The sequence below is a fragment of the Geosmithia morbida genome (genome assembly GCF_012550715.1).
Source record: "Geosmithia morbida isolate 1262 chromosome Unknown scaffold_9, whole genome shotgun sequence".
Taxonomy (NCBI): Eukaryota; Fungi; Ascomycota; class Sordariomycetes; order Hypocreales; family Bionectriaceae; genus Geosmithia; species Geosmithia morbida.
Window position 1 is genome coordinate 105,459 of NW_023336196.1, and position 17,701 is coordinate 123,159.

The 17,701-nt window shown below is 58.5% G+C and overlaps 4 protein-coding genes across 4 annotated transcripts; 2 read left to right on the plus strand and 2 right to left on the minus strand.

Annotated features, from left to right (window-relative positions):
- Positions 1-1,220: 1,220 nt before the first annotated feature.
- GMORB2_7573 (U3 small nucleolar RNA-associated protein 5) lies at positions 1,221-2,582 on the plus strand (the record flags this gene model as incomplete). The annotated part of the gene is made up of 1 exon (XM_035469538.1): positions 1,221-2,582. One exon carries the CDS (start codon positions 1,221-1,223, stop codon positions 2,580-2,582), a length of 1,362 nt encoding a protein of 453 aa, XP_035320632.1.
- Positions 2,583-3,378: 796 nt separating this feature from the next.
- GMORB2_7574 (uncharacterized protein) lies at positions 3,379-5,271 on the minus strand (the record flags this gene model as incomplete). Its single annotated transcript, XM_035469539.1, has 1 exon — positions 3,379-5,271. The coding sequence occupies one exon, from the start codon at positions 5,269-5,271 to the stop codon at positions 3,379-3,381; it is 1,893 nt and encodes a 630-aa protein (XP_035320633.1).
- A 5,968-nt stretch (positions 5,272-11,239) lies between these two features.
- GMORB2_7575 (uncharacterized protein) lies at positions 11,240-15,388 on the plus strand (the record flags this gene model as incomplete). The annotated part of the gene is made up of 2 exons (XM_035469540.1): positions 11,240-12,090; positions 12,331-15,388. 2 exons carry the CDS (start codon positions 11,240-11,242, stop codon positions 15,386-15,388), a joined length of 3,909 nt encoding a protein of 1,302 aa, XP_035320634.1.
- A 401-nt stretch (positions 15,389-15,789) lies between these two features.
- On the minus strand, positions 15,790-17,571 carry GMORB2_7576 (uncharacterized protein; the record flags this gene model as incomplete). The annotated part of the gene is made up of 1 exon (XM_035469541.1): positions 15,790-17,571. The coding sequence occupies one exon, from the start codon at positions 17,569-17,571 to the stop codon at positions 15,790-15,792; it is 1,782 nt and encodes a 593-aa protein (XP_035320635.1).
- Positions 17,572-17,701: the final 130 nt, after the last annotated feature.

Sequence of the window (17,701 nt, forward strand, 5' to 3'; positions counted from 1 at the left end):
GGTGTGCGACATGGCTGGGAAAAACTTTTCGGGCTTGGGATAATCGGGGCGCTAGTGGATTAAAGGGGTTTCTTGTCGTGCACGTATCCGATAGCTGGGTTGACGCGATTTCTCTAGTTTGGGTGCTGAGTGCTGAGAGCAGAAGTATTACATGTACCGAATATAAATATCTGCTGTATCTCATAGCGGTAATGTCATCATCGGTAATGCAAATAACCACTGAGCTCATACAGAGAAGGGGAGGGAGAAGAGGAGGAAGGAAAGATGGAGAGAGCAAGACTCCGTAATCTGTACATCTCACCATATCATAACCTCCCGTCGCAACTCTGATACAAGCGATACAGAGCATTCAATCATCATGACACCGTATCATGCTCTATATCTCTACACCCCGGTCAACGCCTAATGACCACGACGCGGCCATGACGCGCCAAGGCAACAGAACCGTCGTCTCTCATTTCCAACGCGGCACCACCATCCTGGGAGGTAATATTGTCAAGTGCAGATTATTGCTGTTCTGTACTCTGGGTCATGTGCAATGTAAAACCCATATTTTCCATATTTTCCATATCGATAGTATATTACTATTTCTTTCATCTCCAATGATAATCCGTTGAATGATAAAAGGTAGATAACAGGTACGAACAGATGCCCGTTTCGAGTTGACACGTTGGCCCGATCCAATCAAGACGAGCAGTCGGTACCCCTTCCGTCTTCGGCGATGGGACAAACTGTTTTTTTTCGTCTTCTCACCATTTATTGTCCGTAAGCTCGTCACGTGACAGCTGCCTGTAGATGCGTATTATGTCATCATCTGCTAGTGGGGGGTCTCCAGGACTAGTGCGGATAGTGGGTGGGTGGATTTCTGGCAGTGGGACTCCAGTGTAAAAAAAAAAAAAAAAAAAAAAGTTCGTCTATGACCAGCCGAATGGACCTTATGATAATTACTGTCCCACGGTGAAAAGATAAGAAAAAGAAAGTCCGAGAAGAAGAAGAAGAAGAAGAAGAAGAGAAGAACGGAAAGGAAAGAGGATCGTTCTACTCTCGCTTCATTTGAATTCAATCTCAAAGGGGAGGCAGCGCCCTGTTCTTCCTTGTTGGGCATCTCTTCTTCTCAACCACTGCGATTCCAATCGTATTAGAAGTTTGACTACTCCCGTCATAAATCTCTTCGTCTTCCTCCACGACGCACACACACACACACACACACACGTCACACAATGTCGACCAAACGCAAGGCACCCGGAAAGCTTGCCACCCCGACAGTCAAGCCCAGCGCCCAGGTGCCCTCCAAGGGCACAATCGACGAGTCGCGAGCATCAGTAGCAGACACTGACGTGCTGGGAACCACCGAGGTCGAGACGATTGATATCTCTTCCGACGCCGCCAGCGACGAGGACATGTCCGACGACGACGACGACGACGACGACGACGACGACGATGAGGAGGTAGATGGAGAGGAAGGTACCGAGAAGAAGCAGCAGCGACAAATAGACGATAGCAAGAGCGACAAGAAGACATCGGCAGCGGCGGTGAAGAATGGCAAGAATAACGGCGTGGAGAGGGAAGAAGAAGATGAGGACGAGGAGGACGGCGGCGAGGCCACGTTCGGCGAGCTCCTCCGCAACAACGAGGCCATCGACGTGTCCGCCCTCCTCCTGGCCCAGCAGCAGCAGCAGCCGGGCGACGGCGGCAAGACCTCCTCGTCCGCGGCCGTGGCCTCCAACCGCACAGTCGCCCTCGTGCCCCCGTCCCATCAGTCCCTGACGACTGTGCTCTCGCAGGCGCTCCGCACCGACGACACGGACCTACTCGAGTCGTGCCTGCACACCAAGGACCTCGCCACGATACGCAACACCATCGAGACCATCGACAGCACCCTGGCCGGCAACCTGCTGACCAAGCTGGCCTCGCGCCTGTACCGCCGCCCCGGCCGCGCCGGCAGCCTGATGGTGTGGGTGCAGTACACGCTCGTGGCGCACGGCGGCGCCCTGGCCTCGCAGCCCAAGGTGATCCAGAGCCTCTCGGGCCTGCAGAAGGTCCTCTCCGAGAGGGCTAAAGGTCTGGGCAGCCTGCTCGCCCTCAAGGGCAAGCTGGACCTGCTCGAGGGCCAGATGGAAATGCGCAGGAGGATGCAGCGCAGTGCCGGGCATGTGTCCAGCCGTCGTGGCGTGAGCAGGGATGACGACGACGACGACGACGACGATGAGCATGTCATCTACGTCGAGGGAGAGGATGGCCGCGCCGCCAAGGTTGGAGGAGGAGGCGACTACGTCCTCGACGACGACGACGACGACGACGACGACGACGACGACGGTGACGGTCACGATCACTCTGCTGCTTCCGCCGCCGCCGCCGCCGCCGCCATCCTCAACGGCGTCTCCACCGACGACGAGGAGGATGTCTCCGAGGATGACGCTGACAACAGCGACGCCGAGGCTGCTGACGACTCCCTCGGCGAGGACGAGGTCGACCACGACGATGTCGACGAGTCCATGGGCGAGGACGACGACAGTGACGCCGAGGCTGCACCGCCTGCCAAGGTTCAGAAGGTGGCCAAGTCGTTTGCCAAGAAGAGGTAGATGTATTGTTCTGTTCTTGTTCCTTTTTTTTTCTAGGTATAAAAAAAATCATTCTTTCATATAAAAAGTTTCTATTATATAAAGAACTTTCTTGTTGATCTTGTCGTGTTACTCCTTGGTTCTGACCTGTCTATTCTTAGTCAAGTCTTATCATGTCCTGTTCAAGGAGACTGACTACGCCGTCTATCGGAGGCCGGTTTCTGTGCTTTTTTTTTTTTCCCCTGATTCTTTTCCTATCGTCTTTTGGCGTTTTCTAGTTATTGCATTTTAATTTTCTTTATATATGTCTAGATGTCAATACACACAGAAAAGTAGTAGGTGAGATGAAAATGCAACGTTTTGACGCAACAGCTCATGGAATCGTGACAACTAATGTCAGGATTTGCCGACGTAGTCACATAAACAGCAGTTCCATGTTCGTGACGGCTCATGTCAGGTTTACCAACGTAGTGATATCGACTACAGTAATATCAAGTTCGTATTTTCCGTGTACCTTGTAAGCACATCAAAGACCCATCGCTATCCCACAAGCAAATGCAAACAAACAAACGATGCTACCTATATACGTATATATCAATCTCCCAAGTTTCAACCACTCAAAAGAAAAACAAGGACAAGAGACGAAACAAGAAACAAATAAACGGCGAGATAAGAAAGAAACTCCATGCTGCACCCAAGTAATGACGATATAAAAGTCTCGTATCAATCCACCGTCCTGCTTGCTTCCTCTCCCTTCTCTTCTCGCTCCCAGCAGGAAGGAAGAGGGAGAAGGGAGGGTCAGAGGAGAAGATCAAGATCAGAAACCCCACCCTCCACTCTTCCTCCTCACCCCCCAAGCCAGGGGATCCAGATCGTCCAAGTTGGGATGCTGCCTCGCCCACTCGGTGACGTAGACCTTGAGAGCCCTCCACCTGGGACAGGTGGAATGGCCCTTGTCGTCGTGCAGCGGCATGTCGACCATGTGGCCCATCGCCATCTGCTCCTCGTCGCGGGACCGGAGCTCCGCGACGCTGATGTGGCTCACCTTGCAGAGCTCCTCGTCGAAGACGCCCGCCGTGGCCGGATAGCCCAGGGACAGGTAGTTGTAGATCTGGGTGACGAACTCGTCGTTGAACTCCTTGGCTATCTTGGCGTTGCGCTCCGCCTCTGCCTCTTCTGCGTCTGCGGTAGCGGTGGGCTTCTGCTGTCGTCGCTGCTCCTCAACGCCCTGGTCCGCAGAGGAGGGCTCTTCGGTCATGGGCATGGCGTGGTCACCGTCACCGCCAGGCTGGTTGACGGTCGTCTCCCTGCCCGACGGGGTGCGGTAGCAGTAGCCGTGCCACAGGCCGCCGTTGCCAGACACGTCGCGGTACCGGGAGTCGTCATGGGCGAAGACGAACGGGTGGCTCGGCTCCAGCTTGGTGGCCTTGGGGGAGGGGCACCGTCTGAACGTCAGGTCCCTGCCCAGCATGGGCGGCGACGCCATCTTGCGCAGGCGCTGGGCCTGTGCCGAGTCGGGCTTCATGCCGAAGGCGGCAAACGGCCTGCCGAAGCCGATGGGCGGCGCCGCGGAGGGCGCCTGTGCCGGCGCGGCCGGTGCCTTGAACGCCGACGAGGGGAAGGGCATCTCAGGGGCCCTGCCGACGAGCGGGGCGGCGTCCGTCATGGACGAGTCTTCGCGGTACGATCCCCGGAGCAGGTGCGGGGGAGCGGGCGGTCCCATGGCTCCGCCGGCGATGGCGGAGGAGTCCGTCATCGAGTCGCGGTGGTACGAGGGCCGCCGGCTCGTCGTCCACAGGGGATCCGGCGGGGCCGAGAGGTCCATGCTGTCCAGCTCGGCATCGGACATCATGCTGATGTCTTGGCCTCGCTGGTCAGCAGGGGACAGTTTCTGCTCTTCCGGCTTCTCCTCCCGCTCTTCCTCCTTCTGGTCATCACCGTCGTCGACGGCCATCCGCTGGGCATGCTCCTGCATGTACTTGTGCCACCAGCTGAGTCCGAGGCTAGACGACTTGCGTCGCGTGCGCGGCATATGCCGCTGCTGCTGCTGCTCATCATCGTCCGCCGGCGAGGCCGCCTCGGGCGAGTTCTCGCTGCCGGAGCTCTCGCGGTAGTAGAAGTGCGTGACGCCACCTTCGCGAGCACGGATGTTGGGGAAGACGGCCAGGGCGGCCTCCTTGGCCGCCAGCTGGAGGAGGTACTCCTGCACGGCCTCCTCCTCGGACTCGCGGCGGTGGGGCTTCGGACGGCTCTGCTGCCCCCCTTCGCCGTCGGCACCGCCGGCAGAGTCCAGGCCGCCACCTCCTCCCCGGCGCACCTTGGGCTTGCTGGCCGTGTAGATATTCTTGGTGTAGGGTGTTATGTCGGTCTTGTCGGTCGGTCTCGTAGCCGGTCCGGCGTCACCGACTCGGCGAGCCCTCCGCGACGACTCGATGAGCTGGGGTGCGAAGCGGCGGCGTTGACCACCATGAGCATCCGTCGTGCCGGCACCGGCGGCGGCAGGAGACTGTGATCTTGGCGATGCATCGGGTGTCGGTACGGGAGCGGGCCCAATGTGCGTAGATTGTCGCTGTGGTGTATCGGTATGTGCTGTCGTCGAGGTGGCAGTATGGCTCGAGTGTTGCTTCCTCGGACTCTTGCGATATGATTCGTACGTTGTCTCGATGGGGATGGGAGCGAACCGCCCTCGTGGCTCGTCTGGCTTGGCCATGACGGGCGGTCCGGCAAGGCGGGGAGGGTAAGGAGAGAGAGAGGTACTTGTGACGATGATGTGCCCAAGGTGACTGACGATGGGAGGGGGAGGGGGATGGTTGAGTGCGAGTTGTGTGCACACGACACTCTGTTTTGCCGAGAACACACCCCACGCACGAAGAGTAGTAGATAAGAGGAGGAAAAGGAACGGAAAACGGAAAAGAACCAGAAACCAGAATTCGATATAGTATGGAAAAGGTAAAAGAGAGTTTGCTAGTTATGGCGAGGAGAGAGATATGGGTGAGAGAGAGGAGGGGGCGACGTTGGTGGGAGTTACCAGAAGAGTGATGAGGTACGGCTGCAGCGCTGACACAGTATCTCGCCCATCGGTGGCGCCGAATTGGTCGCTGGGCCTTGGTTCAGGTCACGATCTTTTTTTTTTTCGCAGCCGAAGACGGTGGGGCTCATGGATTCTAGCTTCCTACTAATACACTACACGGGACTCAGGTAGCAGGACTACCAGAGTCTGGTAGTGAGCAAGAGAGTGCAGATTATAAGGAATAGAATAGTCATGTACCCGGGGTAGGCGCAAACCGGGTGCGGGTTCCTGGATCTCTCAGTCGTAGGACACCATAACGCAGAGCTGTGCAGCAGTGCATGATTTGATGCTACGGCTGGGCTTCTTTAATATATTAATGCCCCCCTAGTTATCCGTAACACTTACGTATCAAAGTTTTTTTTTCTACTTCCTGTCTTTCCGAACGCTTAAAAAAACTTTCTCCATACAAGCGCAACGCAGATGGCGATTCTGCCCCTCTTCGCTCTCCCTCCTTCCGTTCCCGGCCATTATTACGTCGTGGATATATGATTACGTACGCATTCTGCCACCGCCACCAACACACTTCGAGGACTTGATATATGGCTTGCTCACATCCAGGCCTCGCTCTCTTTGTCTACACACACCGTAACAACAATCAACATTCACTGAGCGACTAATCATCAGATTTCCTTTCCTCTTCTCTTCCCCGTGGCGTAGAACATCCCAGTTTGACCGTTGGATCTTGCGGTCATTATCGCTCCCCGTCAACTCTACCCCATAGTAGTTACGGTACCGCATCTACCGCAACTCCCACACCGACAATTTCCTTATGGGGGAGGGGGGCTAGCAAGGGCAGCGAGCATGGCTCCCCCCCCCCTCCCCCCTGGTGAACATCGGTTGACCCATTTCGGCTTCATCAAAGGGAGATGATGATCTGTTCCGACTTCTTATCCGATATCCTCCTCTATCTCTGTAGGAAGAGCTCACCAACCACCCTACCCACGTTTGCGTGTAACTGAACACTCATGCCACTACCCCCATGCGGCATCATGATGGCCGTAACCTTGACACGCACACAGCCGAAACCAGCCATCGGACAGAGGAGGGGGGGGGGGGGGCATACTTCGCTTCCTCGACTTCTCAATACGAATATAGTATATTACACTGTACCATATACGCCGTACTATCACGGCAGACGATGGTGAAGAGAGAAAGAGGACACCAGCCGTTGCGCGGGCGCGCAAGCCAAGGCGTCGTCCACGTCTGCGGAAGACAGTTCCGATGTACAGCGGTCCCCCCACGCCACGCAGGCAAGCGCAATGTGTTGTCGGTGGGGTTTTCTTTTTTTTTGGGGGGGGGGGACCTCCAGAGCGATACTTTTTTCTTTTTCCTGCATACATGTAGACACATACACGGAGAGAGAGAGATGTGCCGCCACATGCGCCGCGCGCCGTTGGGCACATTGGCCCCCCTCGTCGGGACATTGCCATCGATCGGGAGAGAGAGAGAGAGAGCCAGAAAAAGCCAGCAAGGCGTCCCATCTCCGACAGATCCTGGACAAGTCTGACAGAGTATACCATGATCATCTACGGAGACTGTACGAATACGATGGCAGCGTGCGCAGCCCGGCGACATCGAGATGGCTGCCAGCCCTGGCTGCCAGATATGCCCAGCACCTTGGAGCCAACCTGGGAAGCAGTTTGCCCTCACCATACAACGACGTCTTGCTGCCAGATCTGGTCTGGTGGGGGTCGCAGACTGGTGATTGATATGATGACCATGGGAATCCGCATCGACACCTCCTCCTCCTCCTCCTTCTTCTTCCACTAAAAAGGGCCCGACCGTACCGATCTCTGTCAGTCATGACAATATGGGATTAGTAGATTGATAATCAGCTGTGCTGTTGGGTTCAGAGAGAAAGAAAGAAGAGTAAACCCTAGGACCCAAGGCAAGGCTGAAAAGAGACGGGAAGAGTAGGTCTGATCCAGCAAGCAGCCGGCGCACGGAGTGGTAAGAGAAGAGAAGGGAACAGTAGCCGGTCTGGTATCGGAACCAGATACGGACGATGCAGGGCTATCCTGTCCATGCTCGTCCAAACATTGAACGGAGAAGGGAGAGGACAGGGCAAGAAGGAAAAGCAGCGGTGCAGAAAGGCTAGGAACTCGAACCTATGATGGTATAACACATGGCTACGACTGTGTGTGTGAGTGAGTAAGTGAGTGATTGTGGTGTGCATGTGTGTGTGTGTGTGTGTGTGCATGTGTACGCGTGCGGCACCACAAAAGAAAAGGGACTCGGAGAGAGGAGGGTAGGGCTTCTCCAGAGTTGGTGGAAAAAAAGGATGGAGGCCACCGACAGTCAATGCCAGCAAAACCGTTTTCCGTTTCCGGATTGTGTAATCTGCAATCTGCACGGAGTAATGGAGTGAGGAGTACTGCAGTGGAGGAGTTGAATGATGAGAATTAAATCGGCGGTTTCTCACTCTACATCTACAAACGCGTCACCATACAATAAAAGGAACAACGCTCCCTCTCTCGACCGCGAAAATTCGGGACACGATGCCTCACGATAAGCATCGGTCTCCCCAGGAGAGAAGGAGGGTTCGGATGAAGTGCGAAGGCCATATGGCCCCGATCAAGGTAGGTTGCCCTCGAGGGAGGTGTTCCCAGCTGGGTCCGTTTCCGGCTTCGCATCCCGCCGCTACATCACATCGGGGGATCAGGAAAGTCTCCTCCTCGCAGCGGACGCCCTCGAGAGCTTGCTGCTCGCGACTTACGAGCTGTCATGAGAGACATGGAGAGGAATCCTTCCATCCAGGACAGAGAGAGAGATGCTCGAGGAGACCTGTATCGACGTTACCGCGGAGAGGTTGGGGCGACGTACCTACGCAAAGCGGGTGTCCGGCATGGCTCTGCACCTCATCGACCCCTCTCGACGACGTACAAGGGCTGCATGTTCGTCCTCGAAGAAAGAGGCCGATGCCAGTGGCCGGGCCAGCAATGAGACAGACAACAATCCCGGGCTGCAAACAACCGAAGGTGGGGGGGGGGGGGGGGGGGGGGGGGGGGGGGGGGGGGGGGGGGGGACTGCAGTTGGCAGGTACAGAGATACAGAGATTTGCTAGAGAGTCAAAGACTGGAGATGGGGTCGTCTGGATGAGACATTGTTTCAATTGGTGGTGGGGAGGGAGGGGGTAGCGTGGAGTCTAGAGGAGAAGATTTGGAGGAGCTACAGCCACGAGTACGGGCAGAGTCTACATGACACATGTACCTGTAGGAGGGGATTGCATCGTCGTATCATTGTTATCTTGATTATCAGTTCGGGAGAGGAACAGTGATGTTATTGATTACTTTCCATGCTTAATCCAACCATATCCAAAGCTGTCAGCCCATCCCCGTGTACAGATGCTGCTCACCGTCCCGGCACGGGTACATGGTGGGAAAAACAAGGAGAAGCTTGCAGGTGGCCCTGTGGATGTAGGGAGAGATTTCCGGAAAGGATAATGTCAGTGTACAGATCTGCACGCGTGATGGAGAGAGAGAGAGGGAGGGAGAGAGAGAGGACGGAGAGAGGCAAGAAGAAGTGAAGAGATGAGAGAGAAAGAAGGATATCGGTCGGATGTTGCCATAATGTAACCGTCATCGTTTGGAAACCCCTGCAATGTCAGAGGCTGCTTGCCAATGCAGCAGTGCCTGCTCGTGCTTGGCTGTCGATGATCCCTGCTAGTCAGAGTCCAGCCCGTTGGGGCCGACGTCCTGGTGTATCTGGTGCATGCCTGGTGATACATGCGCAGTCCCGCGGTGCTGAGAAGAAAACCGGAATGGAAGAGGAGGATACGAGGGTCGAGAAGTCTATTATTGCCATTATTGCTGCGGATAGTGTACAGATTACAGGTTACGGAGTACAGAGTACAGAGTACGGAGCATCTATGTACGTATCATGTACTGCCCCGTACGCCGTACTGATACCGCTGGTACTGGTGGTGATTACCAGTATGATGCTCGTATCACGTACGGATTATCCTGTACGAGCACCACCGTAGATGGATACTGTTGCTCGTGAGGTCTTACCCGTACTGGGCTGCACCGTAGGTAAGATGTACTCGTGATACAGGTACGGATACCCGTAACGAGGCCACGCGAGAGTCAACACATGGGGCCGGGTGATTTGATCCTATTTACATGCATCTTGTATTACTTCGTCAATACGGAGTACGGATACGGATACCGTAATGTCACGGTCCACGGATAATGATGCTTGGTTCCTTGCTTTGCTCGTCTATCCCTTCCCCCCCCCCCTTCTCTTTTCTTTTTTCCCAGAGGCTAAGCTGTTCGCATCGATACATATTACTCTGGCAATCGCGATGCGGTGCATGGACTGAAGCGGATGATACTGCACATCAATGTACATGTTCCCTGTCTTTTTCTTTTCTTCTCATCCCGTCTCTTCCGCCCCGCCCCCCTCTCTCTCTCCTCCTCCTCCTCCTCCCTCCTCGATTCCCTTCCCTGTACGGCGTGGAGTGTCTAGACTCTGGAGCCTACTTACTTGCGTGTACGGAGTCGGAGTACAGATGCAGATTGCATGCTCGTACATGTCCCAGTATCATACAAGCTCGACAGCATCATCGCATTGTCTGACCTGAGCTCGGCCTTCCTATCTCTGCTACTACCTTACGAGCACTTATCAGCACATGTGTCTTTGATTAGCACACCCCCTCGTCATCTTTCCCAACCAACAATCGACAGCCTGCCACCTCTATCTCTCTGTCCCTGTCTCTCTCTTGTCGCACCCGCATCATTGGAGATTACCACCAGACGGCATCTGGCATCTGCTCACGATTTTGGATTGAGAATACGTATACGACTGGAGCACACGCATACGGGTAGAGAGTACATGGGGGCTTATCGTCACCGCCGCCACCTCATCACTCGCGACGTCCTTGCATCAGCTGCCATCATCAGTAGAGAGCTAGAAGAGAACCCGGTCCTTTCTTTTCTCTGTTCTTCTCTTTCCGTCCTGTTTCTTTGTTCTCCTCTGTCTTCCTTCTTTTTTTTTTGTCCACTCACTCCCCCCCCGGGACACCCGAAATAACAAACAACTCCACGCTTCAGGTTCATACCTTTCCTCCTCCATTCCTGTCTAGGCGATACGAGTGCCTAGGGAACTGACTGGGGGGGCCCTTGACTGACCGGTTCGTTCCACATTGGTCTAGTCACAATACGAGATAACACAAGCTGCATCCCTTAGCTGGAGAGTCCCAGGAAAGGAAAACAGACCAAAAAAAGAAATATACAGTCAAGATACAGCTGGCTCTTTCCAAAAAAAAAAAAAAGAAGAAAAAAAAGAAAAGGAGCAGAGCAGAGGCAGAAGACAGATTACTAGATGGACCATGCCACCGTCGGCGGACCCTGTCTCCAAAAACATTCCTCCGTCACCACCAAACGCCATCTTGACTCCTGACAGTCTAATAGTCGACGACGACGACGACGAAAACAGCAGCAACAACAAGAACAGCAGCAACAACAACGACACGAACACCGTTACGAGTGAACACAGTACTATTATTATTCGTAGCATCAACAAGATTGCTCGTAAGAGTACTAATACTACCGCCAATATCGACAATACGACTGCTCAGAACGGCCACGCTCCTTTCCAGCCGCACATCATGTCGACTCAGCCACATCTTGTCGCGGGAGTAACACCAGCGACGCCCGCGTCACCGGAATTCTCTGCACTCCAGCAGCAGCAGCAGCAACGCAAACCGACTTCCTACTCTTTCTTCTCTGCTGCCAGGAATCACTCCTCCTCCACCGCTCATTTTTCTGCTGCTCCCGGCCGTCATCACCAGGACACTTCCGTATTCATCAATCAGCAGCCTCATCTCATCTCGCCGCCTCTATCCGACAAGCCACACCAACCTGGACCCCATAATACCCCGTCGGCCAAATCCGCCGCGACAACCACGACGACGAATACGAGGTCGGCAGCCCCTGGTCGTGATGCCCGAGCCTCCACAGCTCTGTCATCTCCCACCACCTCCCCCCCCCCTCTGAACAGCCAAATCTTCCCTCTCCTCCGCACGACTAGCAGCATCCTCCCCGAATCCGAAATCGTCCACCCGAGACCAATCTCCCTACCTCCAACCCGCACATCCTCCTGCAGCAACACTCCCCTGCCTCCCATCGCCTCGCCTCCGCTGCATCGGCAAGTCAACGCCCACAGCAGCGCCAACGCCAACGGCAGCAGCAGCAACAACAGCAACGTTGCCAACCTCGAGGCCGCAGCCGAGAGGCTGTCCACAAGCACCAGCTCCATCGGCGATGCCATCCGTCAACTAGACAGCGAGCTCAAACGCACACAGACCCAGACAACCGCCACCTACAGCCCAAGTCACAGCCACACACAGAGCCGGCCCCCCTCGGTCCAGCTGAAACGGCACCTGTCCAACGCGTCGTCCATCGTCGCCACGAACAGCGCCGCGAGAACAGGCGGATACTCGCCCGGAGGCTTCATCATGTCCCCCACGCACTCCCTCACCGGCCGCCTCCGCTCCGGATCCAAGAACTCGTCTTCTGGCCGACCCGACGTGGATGCCGGCTACGTCAGCATCAGCAGCAGCAGCAACAACAACAACAACAACAGCAACAACAACAACAACAACAACAGCGACAGCAGCAACATCAGCAACATCGGCGTCGACAGGCAGGACATTCCCGCTGGACTGGCCCGCCACGGCCCCGGGAAGGACTCCGTCAGGAGTGTCCTGTCCACCTCGAAGCCCCTGTCGCTCGCCGACATATCTGAGTCGGAGCCTACCTCGCTCGGCCGGGACGCTCTCGATGCCGCCGATGCCGCCGAGTCCATCCACGATGACGCAATCCCCACCGGCAACCCCTGGGACACGGACAACGACGACGACATCAACAGCTCGCTCGCCCACATCCTCAACCGTGGCGTCACCCCGATGAGCCTGTCGGCCGAAGAAGCACCCTCCGGGGATGCAGCGGCGGCGCCTCATGAGGAGGAGCAGGATGACCCGAGACCCCCCAGCTCCCACTATACTCAGGACGACACGAGACCTCCCAGCTCGCATTACACCCAGGAGGAGCAGCCGAGGCCGCTCAGCGCCCAGTCTGCCGCCACCTTCCAGCAGGCACGCGATGCCTTCGTGGACTTTGACGGCGTGCACTGGGAGCCCGAGTCGGACGACTCCCTGGCACGAGCCCTGGGCTTGGTCCCCGCTCAGGCCTCGGCGCAGGCCTCGGCGCAGGCCTCGGCGCAGCCCCCCGCACAGGCCCCGGCCGTGCCCGCGGTCGGGGGCGAATCCGACGCGCCCGCGGCGCACTTCAACCCCACGGGCATGGCCGTGCCGCCCCAGACGTACGTGGACCAGGACACGGGCCGCCAGATGCGGTACTACCCGGTCCGCGTGCCAGCCATGCTCAACCTGCCGCCCAAGCTGTCCAAGCAGAAGACGCACGAGCACAACGCCCGGCGGTCCAAGGTCCTGAGCGTCATGGCGACAGACCACGCACCGGGAGCGCAGCAGCAGCAGCAGCAGCAGCAGCAGCAGCAGCAGCAGCAGAAGCAAAAGATGAGGCGCCACTCGGAGATGCCCGACGTCGGTGCCGAAGCATCGAGGGATTCCTGGCTGCCGGACCCGCTTGCCGGTCAGAGGAACTCGTTTGGAGCCCTGTCTCACGTCCGATGGGCCTCCATCTCGGAGCCTCCCTCGACATCGTCTGATCGGCAGCAGGAACAGGGCCAGACCCACCCGGCACCGCAGGATGAGTCAGGCAAGCCAGCTGACGCCGTCGAGGGACAGCAGCGGCAGGAGCACCGCGACGAGGGAGCAGGAGGTCAAGACCCGTCGTCCCCGCTGCGTCGGCCACAGAAACTGTCCCAACCGGACCGTGCTGCCGTGCGCATGACGCGGCTGAACAACCTCCCTCCTCAGCTGCGGGCCAGCGCCTTCTTCGACCTGCCCCCCGCCCCGCCGATGGCCGAGGTGGTCAAGCCGGCGCAGGACGGGTCCGCCATGGACACGCTCGAAAGCTTCCTGGACGCCTCGACCAACGCGCCGGCCGACGCTTTCGCCAGCAACGGCATCCCCAACAACGACGGCATGCATGGCAACAAGAAGAAGGGACACCACCGCGTCCCGACCTCGCCGTCCAACCTCGCCGACGCCCCCGCACCCAGCCCGCCCAAGGAAGCCAAGAAGAAGTCGTCGTTCGCATGGTTCAGGCGAAACAAGAAGGCCACCCAGGAGGAAGAAGAAGAAGCCGCTGCCGCCGCCGCGGCAGCAGCAGCCGATGTCCGGTCCGACTCGGAGACTTCGGAGACGCAGGCCCTCAACAGCAGGAACGGCGGCGGCGGCGACGACGACGACGACGACGACGCGGATGAGGAGCCGGGTTTCAACGGCCAGCCGACGACGCTCCTCGCCGAGCTCCAGCAGCGCAAGCACCAGCAGGCGCAGCGCACGCAGCGCCCCTACGGCGAGTCGTCGCACATGACGCTCCTCGAGATGGACGCCGTGGCCGAGCGGCAGCGTCAGGAGCGCCAGAGCAAGCGTGTCAACCTGGTGTGGGAGGATCCCGACGCCCACCGCGACCAGAACGGCTCCGACGACGAGGACGTGCCGCTGGCCCTGATCGCCGCCAAGCGCCTCGGCGCCAGGTCCATGGCCGACCTCGGCCAGCCCGCGGGGCTCATAGAGCAGCGCGAGATGGAGGACAACGAACCGCTCAGCCACCGCCGCGCCCGTCTGCAGGGGCTCGACCCCCGCGCCAGCATGGCCTTCCCCGCCGCGGCCAGGAACCGTGCCAGCACGGCCACGCTGTCCGGTCTCGTCCCGGCCAGCTCGCACTCGCGCAACGGTAGCGCCATCAACCTGGCCACGCTGTCCGGCCCCATCCCGGCCTACTCACACTCGCGCAGTGGCAGCGCCAGCAACCTGAATGATGACCAGCATGCAGCAGCCGGACCCGAAGAGCCAGAGGTGGAAGGGGAGACTCTGGGGGAGAGGAAGCGCCGTCTGGACGCCAAGTCCCTGCCACCCGCACGACCCGTCAGCAGCGCCTTCTCGGCAGAGCTCCTCAGCCAATTCGGCGACCTGCTGGACGAGGGCAGACCTACCGGTGCCGACGAGGCTGGCGCCGCGGCCGTCAACGAAGAAGACGAGACGCTAGGCCAGAGGAGGGCACGTCTCCAGGCCGAGAAGCAGGCACGCGAACGGGAAATGGGCTACAGGGGGGACCAGCCCCAGCCCCAGACCGAGACCCAGGGCCAGCAGGGCCAGCAGGGCCAGCAGGGCCACGCCAAGTCCCAGAGCATGAGCAAGCGTCTCAGCATGGCAGACATGCTATCTGCCTACCCACGACGGACGAACTACCAGCAGCAGATACCCTCGTCCGGCGCGGACCGATCCGGCGGTTTCAAAGGCGGTCTGTACAATGACGGACAGGGCGGGGCGGCGAGGCTGTCTACCACTTCCCTGCAGCAGCCTGCCACCCAGAACCAACACCAGCGCCAGCCGTCGCTGCAGCTTCCGCAGCAGCCGCCGCCGCAGCAGCTCAAAATGGCCAGGCACAGATCTGCCGTGGGCCTGGGTGCGTACTACGCCGGTGGCGGGTTCGGGGGCCAGCAGATGGGCATGCAGCAGCCGTCTGCGTACGGGTACGGTGCCGGGCTTGGCACGAATATGAATGGGTACCGTGGGAGCATGCAGATGCCGATGCCCATGTCTGGGGATGCGCTGCACCCCAACATCAACCGGGTCGAGCAGTGGCGTCACGGTGTCATGCCGTAGGGGGGGTTGGAGCGAGAAGGACGCCCGGTAGGATAGGGTCGCCGGAGGCAAGGGTACAAGAGGGGACCGTCACATCCGTTTCATTTGTCTTGTTTTGCATAGATGGGGTGTCTTTCTTGAGCATTGCGAGGCGTACAGTGGATTTTTGGGTCATCACCGAGGGACACTCAATACTGGGTTTTCATATTTCTTTCCTTTCCTTCTCTTATAGATGCACCTGAGCTAGATGTCTTGCGTGTGTGGTGAGTGTTTAGGATGCTCGATTAATAATACTGCGATAATAACCATCGAAATTGTCCAACTTGATGTTCGGTCTATGAGAAGTCTATGTGTGCTGCAACGATGACGAGAATAATGGGCACGGAAGATGGAGGACGGGAAGATCAGAGTACGATCACGTATCAGATCTCTCGGGACATTCTCTCCCTCGCCTTGTCGGCCTGATCTAGCGCTTCGACGAGGGGGATGCTCTTGAGACTGACGATACTGGTCTTCTTGAGGAACTTCCATATCAGGTAGGCTCCCAGGACGAGGGGGATGTCGCTGGGCGTGTCAGCGAGCGGGGTGGACGGAGCGAGCGGGCGAGCCGGGTGAAGGGGGGGGAGGAGAGAAGAGACGTACAGATATGACGAGATGAAGGTGCTGGTATCCCAATGGCCGGGAAAGAACACGGAAAACCCGCTGGTCAGCAAGACGGTCAGGCACATGACAAGAGCGGCCTGAGAGGTACGGAGCGTAGCCCGGTTATGCCAAGGCAGCCTGGACAGGGGGATGTCCTGGACGCGCATGGCGGTGCGGAGGCGGATATGGTTCAGGAGGATGGAGGACCAGGAGACCAGGACGCCGGCGGCGGTGAGGTCGACGAAGATCCAGAAGACGTTGATGGCGCGGCTGGAGAGGGTGAGGAAGCTGAGGAACATGGGCGCGGTGAAGAGGGCGATGCAGGCGTAGGGCGTGCCCCAGGAGGTGGTCCTGAGGAAGACGGCGGGGGCCTGGCGCTTGAGGGCGAGGCCGTAGAGGACGCGGGAGCCGGCGAGCAGGCTCTGGTTGGACGAGGACCAGGCCGAGGTGATGACGACGGCGTTGACGATGGACGGGATGGCGCGGACGCCGGCGGCCTGGGCGGCGATGACGAAGGGGCTCTGGGCGGCGTCGCCGGACTGGCCGTCGAGCCGGTCGTCGTCGCTGGCGACGAGCATGCCGACGACGATGATGGAGGAGACGTAGAAGAGCAGGATGCGCAGGAAGACCTGCTTGCAGGCGGCCGGGATGGCCCTCTGCGGGTTGCGCGTCTCGGCGGCGGCGACGGCGATGGACTCGACGCCGGCGAAGGAGAAGACGGCGCCGGTGAGGACCTCCCACACGCCCAGGAACCGGCCGGTCGAGCCGGCGACGAGGTACTCGACGAACGGGCCGGGGTCGCGCCAGTACCGGAAGCCGACGGCGGGGGTGCCGTCGACGCCGCCGGCGGCGATGACGACGCCCATGATGACCAGGCCCACGACGAGCAGGACCTTGAGCCAGGCGAAGACGTACTCGACCTCGCCGAGCACGCGGATGCGCGACATGCCGACGGCGACGGTGAGCAGGATGGACAGCACGATGACGACGACGGGCACGGCCGTGTCCGAGTCCGGGAACCAGAACTGGGCCAGCACGCAGATGGCCGTCATCTCAGACGGTATCGACAGCATGTTGCCGTACACGAGGTTGTACCCCAGCGCCACGCCCAGGGCCGGGTCGACCAGGAACTCGGCGTGCCGGACGAAGGAGCCCGTCACCGGCAGCAGCGCCGCCGCCTCCCCCAGCGCGAACTGCACGGCGCACACCACCAGGCCGATGACGGCGTAGCCTATCAGCGCGCCCGCCGGTCCGGCCGTCTGCACCGCTCCCCCCAGCCCCAGGAAGAGTCCGGTCCCGATGGCGCCGGCGATGCCGAGCATGGACAGGTGCCGCTCCGCCAGGCCGCGGGACAGGTCGCGCGCCTCGTGGGCGGTGAGGAGGTCGCCGTTGCCGTCGCCGTCGCCGTCATCGTCTGCTTCCGCTGACGGGGTCAGGAGGGATGACCTCTCATTGCCTTCTAGGTCCGCGGCTGCTGCTGCTGCTGCTGCTGAGCTGAGGTGAACTGGTTCCCCTGGTGAGGCGTTTGATATATTATCATGACCAGTTGCGGATATGACCATGTTGGAACCCTTGTCCGAGGCTGGTGAAGGGTTTTTGTTTTGTTTTGTTTTGTTCTGTTATTTTTATATATTCATGTTAAATCGAATTATGAATTTTCTCTTATCTGTAAAGAAGAGTAAGGGAAGGGGG